At 42.5% G+C, this 7,704-nt stretch overlaps 1 protein-coding gene across 1 annotated transcript in view; it reads left to right on the top strand.

Annotated features, from left to right (window-relative positions):
• Positions 1-75: 75 nt before the first annotated feature.
• Nufip1 (nuclear FMR1 interacting protein 1) overlaps positions 76-7,704 on the top strand; it is a 29,025-nt gene continuing 21,396 nt past the window's right edge. The window contains exons 1-5 of the mRNA XM_052190916.1: positions 76-489; positions 1,056-1,138; positions 2,965-3,063; positions 3,708-3,770; positions 4,571-4,647. Coding sequence (XP_052046876.1) covers positions 111-489; positions 1,056-1,138; positions 2,965-3,063; positions 3,708-3,770; positions 4,571-4,647 — 701 coding nt within the window. The 5' untranslated portion in view covers positions 76-110. The remainder of the gene's footprint in view (positions 490-1,055; positions 1,139-2,964; positions 3,064-3,707; positions 3,771-4,570; positions 4,648-7,704) is intronic.

Below are 7,704 nucleotides of genomic sequence, written 5' to 3'. Positions count from 1 at the left end.
GTCTGATGACGTAAACCCGCGTTCAGCTCATTGGCCAGACTGCTGTAACGGAAGTGACGCTTAATGTTAGTTTCACAATTGCACTTCTGGCTCGCTGCTTGCTAGGTAGCATGGCAGAGCCGGCTCCCGCCGTGTGGCCTTCAGCTCCGGAGCTGACTCCCGCGCACGGTACTCCGAGCGAAGCTGCGCCGCCGCCGCGAGACAGCTGGGTGTACTGGGCCATGCTGCCGCCGCCACCACTTCCTCTGTCGTCCCCCGTGGCGGGGCCAGAGCCTCACGTGCAGCCCCAGCCTCCCTCCGGAGCGCTTCCCCCGTTCGATGCTCAGATTCTTCCCGCGGCGCAGCCTCCCTTCGATGCCCAGGCCCCGCCGGATGGTCAACCTCAGTTCAGCGGCCAGCAGGCCTGGAATTTCCAAGCCTCTACGCCTTGGTACTGGGGGTTGTCTCCTAATGGTTTTCCGTCGTATCACACGTCCTTCCACTCTCCGGGTAAGCTGCAGTTCCTAGTGGTCCACCGTTATACTTTCTCTTCTTTTCCTCTCCCAGCTTTCACTTTTTGTTGCGCTGTATTTTGGGAGGCTGGTAATGAATGTTCAAAATGTGCCTCCACCTGCTCATTCAGAATGTATTAGTTCAACCCAACTATAAAACTGGGGGCTACTTAACGTAGCAGTGAACAAAACATACAAAAATCCTTACCTTTGTGGAGCTTCCTATCTCCTCAGTGTAGGAAGACAGGATACAGGAGATAAAAGTAGGCATTAGAAAGTAATGATAGTATGTATGCATTAGAAAAGGGATTGATAGGGGGTGAAGAAATGGGTTGGCGATGAGCCTCAATTGCTCTTGCAGAGGACCAGAGCTAGGTTCTCAACACCCACACTAGGCAGCCCTCAACCGCCTGTAACTCCAGCACCAGAGGAGCTGAGAACTGCCTTCTGCCTCCAAGAGTACCTGCACTCCATGCTACCCACACATTCTTATCTAAGGGAAAAAAAGATTAATAAGTAATTGTACCTTTGCAATCTTAAATGAAGCTCTCTTTTCTTTTTTAGTTACACATTCTTATTATCCACGATCACGTGATGCAAAATTCAATGACTTCAATTTGCCTCAAAACAGAAAACAGAAAAAGAAGGTAATTCTGAGATGATGAATGTGGCGTTTTGAACTTTGATGGTACTGCTTCATATATTCTGTTGTAACTGTCAGTGTTTCACATTTGTTTTGGACGTGTAGAGCTTTCTTAGGGTAGTATGGTTAAAGAACTTTTATTGTAAGTAAAATGCTGAAGCAAAATAGTTTGAAAAATAAATGATGAAATTGAAAAGAGAGCATTAAAACTGTCTCAGTACACAGACATAGTAGAGGATTATGCTTATAAATATATGTGAATATTAAAACCGATAAAGTTGAAAACCTGGGGGTTGAAAGACCCTTTCACAGGGGTTGCATAGCAGATACTTATTGCCACACCACTTCCAGTCAGATCTATGTGACAAGTTCCACAACTTGACCTCAACAGGGGGAGGCTTGGAACCAGTTGTGGAACTCTTCACTGGAAAATTCATAACAGTAGCAAAATTACAATTATAATTCAGCAACTAAAGTAATTTTGTGGTCGGGGTCACCACATATGAGGAATATATTAAAGAGTTACAGTGTTAGGAAGGTTGAGAACCACTGTTCAAAAACTGATGAAGATTAGGACTGACAGCTGGAATTTTAGGAGACGAAAGTTCCAGGTTTTTCTTAACTGAGTTGGAAGCACAAATTGTAATGACAAATCTTTTATTTTTTATAATCTTGCTTTTGTGGGGTGGGGGGAAAGACAGGGTTTCTGTGTTTAACAGAGCCCGTGGCTGTCTTGGACTCAGGTTGTAGCCCAGGTTCTGCCTGCCCCTGCCTCCCTAGTGTGGGATTAAAGGTGTGAGCCCCATGCCCAGCACTCTTGCTGCTTTTTAGCGTAGAAGAATCTGATAGAAAAGCATGAACCCGCTACCTTTCTTTCTTGTTAAACTCAAGCTATAATCTAGTGTTTCTAATTTAGGAGTGTTTATATTTACCCAAGTTGTGTGCATGTCTTAAATTTGGACAGGATTTATGGTGTTATTAATGTTTTTGTTTGCCCTGGTTGTAAAGTTTTCATCATTTCAATACTTGGTATTTGTCATTGTTATAAAAGCCTTTCTTTTTCTTATTTTACATTTATTTTTGTTGGGGGTGGGTGTGTATGTGTGTAGTTAAGAAAATAACTTGTAGGGGTCTGTTATCCTACCATGCTGGTCCTAGGGATTGCACTCAGGTCCTAAGGCTTGACAGCAGGTGCTTTTACCTGCTGAGGCATCTCTCTGTCTGGGAAACCATTTTTTTTTTTCAAATGAGGAATAATGCCTGGTTATACTTCACAAGCAAATGCTGTATTAAAATGGGTTTTCTTTATTCTGGCCTGAACCTAACTTACAGGCCAGGTTTCCTCTTTTTAAGTCACACAAGTAAAGTTTAGAGTAAGTTGACTTATGTCTAGAACATGAAATTAGTGTCCTCTAACTGTGAAAACTAGTAACTCATTCTATTATTAGTATTATACGAGTACAATTTATCAATGAACAGTCCATTTAATGTTAACAGTAGCATATCATTGAAAAAATGGAGACTATTGCCTCTGTCAGTTTTCCAGTATAGTAATCTCCTCTATGAGATGCTTGGTACTTCTGGAACTTGATAGGTACTGTACCAGATCTTCATTAGGTCTCCAACTTGAAATCTACTTATACTTTACATTAGCACTTTTTAGATTTAAATTTTGCTTATTGTGCCTGACTTTTGCTATATTGATAAAACAAAGGAAGCCTCCCCACCTCAGGGGTATGCTTTAAAACAATCAAATATGTATTCCTGGAGTCCTTGTGTTTGGTTAAACAGATTTCCCAACACAGTCTTACTGCTTCTTTTGTTTTACAGAAAAGAAAGGAACCGGTTTTCCACTTTTTCTGTGATACCTGTGATCGTGGCTTTAAAAATCAAGAAAAGTATGACATACACATGTCTGAACATACAAAAGTAGGTTTTACTGGTTATTCTGAACTGATACAGAAATGACCTTTAATTTGTATTTTTGGTAAAGTGCCAAACTTACTTTCTTCATTGGTTTTTAAAGAAAGAAATGTTTGATGACTTGACAAATGGGGACAGTACCTGGGATTGAGGCTTGGGGTGGGGAGCCCACTGCTTCATGAAGAGGAGGAGCTGTGGCAGCATTTGCATATGTGCACCCCCCACCCACCCCCACTTTGCTACCTGGGAGCCTCTGAGTGCCCGCTCTCTGTAGCTATCTCCACCCGCAGCTGTACTGTGTGAAGTCATAGCTTGTTGCCCTCTAAATATAGTCCACACACTAAACGATTTTAATTGTAAGCTGTTTAGAGTGCTTGGAAATTTTGGGTTGTTTTCAGGAATGCCTCTCACTGTTTGGAATTAGGAACATCTTAGTTTCACTCAAATGGAGGAGGAAGTGAGACTGGTGTCTGTGCTGCATGAGGAGGACGCCACTCCTTTCCGAGTGCTTCTCTGTTTCAGAGTGATCCTTGTTTGCTAATGGCCCCAGAGTGAAGGAATGCGGTAGCATGGATGGACTAATTGTTAGGCCAGAGTCTGGAGACCCCGTGGTGCGGATCACTAAGCTGTCTTTTTGTTACACTTTCCAGTGCCCTGAAGCAGATTGCTCCTTTAGTGCACATGAGAAGATTGTCCAGTTCCATTGGAGAAATGTAAGTTCTTAGGGCCTTTTTCATCCTTTTAAAATGTCTCTCTGTATGTGCTAACAATTAGTAATATATAATATACGCATATATATATATAATATATAATAATAATGCAGGGTTTTGTACTTTGTAAGGAAGTTTTATATCTCTTACAATATTTTACTCTTAAACCATGCAAAACAGATAAATATTAGCTCTTCCTAACAAGATTAGAAAGAATGAGTTGCCTGCTCAGAACTGATTCTTGCACTTCCAAGTTGTGTGCTGGTTTTCCCATCCCATGCTTCTTAAAATGATCTTGTCTATGGGATGCTGGCAAGATGGCTCAGCAGTCAAGAGCTTGTACTGCCCTTCCAGAAAACTCGAAGTTCATTTCCTTTCACCCACATTGGACAGTAGACAGCTACCTATACAGGATCCTGCTTTGGGGATCCAGTGTCCTAGGGTCTTGAGGGCATGCCCATGCACATACATTAAAATAAAAGCAAAAGCTTGAGAAAAATGATCATGCCTATCAATTGTTTTAGCTGTCACCTTTAGTTTTTCTTGTAAGTTGGTCACTTGGTTATTTAAATGCCAATTAAATGGGTTCTACATCTGTGTAATAAAAATTAAGCTGCTCTTGCCCAATGATAGCACTGTTCTAGCTACATGAGAAATGGTGCTTTTCCTTAAAGATAAGTTAGAGTGAGGGTGGTGGCTAGCTTAAGACAGGTTCTGTTGTCAGTTGAATGTTGAATGCAGTGTCACAGTAGTTAAGATCCCACAGCAAGCTTCCTGATGTTCAGCAGGCTTTCTGCCCCTAGATGCACGCGCCGGGTATGAGGAAGATCAAGCTGGACACTCCAGAGGAGATTGCAAGGTGGAGGGAAGAAAGACGGAAGTGAGTAAAGAACTGAAGCAGGAAATAACTTTCTCTTACTGGGGCAGGAGTGGGTGATGCGGCATAAGGGCCAGGCTGCTTATAGTGAACATGAAAAGAGAAGTGTGGTCTTTATAACACTGTGGGCATTCTGCTGAGAGTGACTGGGTCTCAGTTTGTGTGCCTCAATAGTGGTACATTGTGACAGAGAATAGTGTTAGTTGATAGTTTAAAAATAAACAGCTTTGTTAGATAGTGAAGTTCATTGGCTGATCACATTGTGTTGTTAAACTAGGAAATAATGTGAGCTAGAAGTGGGGCGAGGCTATCACCCCTGAGAGTCAGCCGCCAGTGACATACTTTGTCCATCAAGGCTCCATAACCTCTTCAAACAGTGCCACAGCTAGGACCAAGTGTTTCCATACATGAGTCTTGGTGGTGCATTCTCAGTCAAGCTACCCGTAGTACTGCTTTCTAGGACTAAGCTAAGGGAAGTCAGATAAAACAAGAGCTCATTCACTTTAAATGTGTTTATTTTGTAGCATTGGGATTGCACTTAAGGGCTTGCTCTTACTAGACAAATGGTCTGCCACCATGCCTCAGTCCCTAGCTGTTTTAATTATGTGTCTGACTGTTTTGCTGGAATGAATGTCTGCTACACATGTGTGCTTGGTGTCTGAGGAGGCCAGAAGGCAGCGCTGGATCCCCTGGAACTGGGGTTACCAATGGTAACTGGAGTTACCCAGGTTCAATTCCCAATAAATACACTCCTCTATGTATTTGTTGGGAATTGAACCTGGGTCCTCCGGAAGAGCAGCCAGTTCTGCTCCATGGATTCGTTTTAAAACCAGGACTGGCTGCAGTGCTCAGGCTGTGTTTATTCAGCTAGTAGCCCAGGCTTGTTGGAAGCCCTGATCCTTCCTCAGCCTCCTGAGTAGCTAGGATTACAGGTCCTTGCCCTCCAGCCTGACATGAAGTTTAGTCATAGAGTTTGAGAAAGATACCTGAAACTTAACCATAGAGCATCGCTTGTAAATTCAACTATTATGCTTCTTTATTTTTAATATCTTATGACACACCCCTCCATAAGTGTCGGGGACTTTTTTTTTTGGCTTGTTTTTATGTGTTGATTACATCTTTTCCTTATTATTTTGTATAGAAGGATAAACAAGTAGTCACTCCACCTTCTGTCGGACACTCGGGCTTTGGAAAGCTCACAGCAGCGATACTGAAGGTAGTTCCTGCTAGCTGGGATGGAAATGGCCTGCTGGACACTAGCTTTTCTCTGTGGTTGTCAGGTGACGTGGCAGCTGCTAGTCTAGTTCAGCGGCGCTAGCTTCCTTTATAAATGTAAACATTAAAAATTAAATATTAATTCTTTTGAGAGATGTGGAATAGCTTTGCATCCCTAGCTCTGATGGCTGCCGTGAGCCCTTCTGTCTTCACATGAGCCTCATCAGCATCTGAGTTCCACTGTCCCATTTTCTTCCCTCACCTGGCAGAATCTCAGCCCTGGCTGGCCGGCTGGCTCTCCATGCTCTGTTTGGAAAACCCTAATTGTGATATACTCTGCAGGTGAGCAGGCGGTGCTCGCTTACCTGAGGGACTGACTAGACTAGTGAAAACCTCATGTTTCCTTGGTTTTCCTGTGGTAGAAAATGAGATGTTCATTTTGTAGTTATTACAAATGACTAGTTACTATAATTGACATATTTGCCAAGCTCATTTCTCTTAGCTAAAGTGTTGAAACTCTTAGAATACTGGTAATTAGGCTTCTAAATGTAGACTAGTTTTCAGGTAATTTCTACATTATTTCAGAGCTTTTGGTATCAGATAGACTTTTTGTCTATGTCATAGGGCCTTTTAGACCCTTTGACAACTTTGTGGGGGTTTTTTGTGGGTCTGTTGTGATAATTTTTTTCTTTCTGTTTTTATATTTTAAGACAGTCTTACTAAATAACCCTGGTGGCTGGAACTCACTATGTAGACCAGACTAGTCTCCAACTTATCAAAACCCTTCTGCCTCAGTTTCCCAGGTATTGGGATCACAACCTTTTGTCACGAAGCAGGGCTGAACTCCTCACTTGTTCATTTTGTCATGATGCTGCTTCTGTCTCAGAGGTAGATGTTCTCCATCCCTGAAGTCCTGCGTACTGGCTCAGCCACCAGCCCCCTGCCTCTTTTGGCCGTCTTTAAATACTGGGCCATGTCCATTATTGCCCCATTTTGGAGAGCTATTTTGCATTTTGTGTTCTTGCATAAGTATTGGACCAGTAAGTAAATCTCTTAGGTGGTTGTATATGTCACCCAGTGCCATAGGGAGAAGTGGTGCATGTGATATATATAAATGGCGTTTGAAATTATCTGTCTATCTGTTTATTTTGGTCTTTGGAGTCAGGGTTTCTCTATATATCCTTGGTTGTCCTGAAACTTACTCTGTAGACCAGGCTAGCCTCCAATTCAGAGATCTACCAGTCTCTGCCATACAAGTTCTAGGATTAAAGGTGTGTGCCGCCGCTGGCGCCACTGCTGCCGCTGCCGCCGCCACCACCACCACCACCACCACCACCACCACCACCACCACCTGGCTTTGAAATTTTACTACAGAAAGAGTTTTTGATACACAAGAAAGTGCTTAGAAAAAAAGCCAAAAAAGCCTTACAGTCTTGTACCTGTGAGTCACGTTTTGAGCACTGCCTTCTTCATTTTAGAGAAGTCACATGTGTTGCACTGGTCCAGAGTTGTGGTTTGATATCAAAAAAAAAGTTGTGATTTTTAAACTTCTGTGATTTTGTTCTTTTTTTTTTTAAAGGTGTGTGTGTGTGTGTGTGTGTGTGTGGTCAGTCTTGGTGGTAATTGCTTTTATCCTCTGAGCCATCCAGTTGGCTGACTGCTATGGTTTTTACTATCAGATTCTTTTTTTTTTTTTTTAAGATTTACTTATTTATTACATGTAAGTACACTGTAGCTGTCTTCAGACACTCTAGAAGAGGGAGTCAGATCTTGTTACGGATGGTTGTGAGCCACCATGTGGTTGGTGGGATTTGAACTCAGGACCTTTGGAAGAGCAGTCAGTGC

This window comes from Apodemus sylvaticus, chromosome 8, assembly GCF_947179515.1.
Source record: "Apodemus sylvaticus chromosome 8, mApoSyl1.1, whole genome shotgun sequence".
Taxonomy (NCBI): domain Eukaryota; kingdom Metazoa; phylum Chordata; class Mammalia; order Rodentia; family Muridae; genus Apodemus; species Apodemus sylvaticus.
Note: the sequence above shows the minus strand (reverse complement) of the source record. Positions and strands in the feature narration are given on the sequence as shown.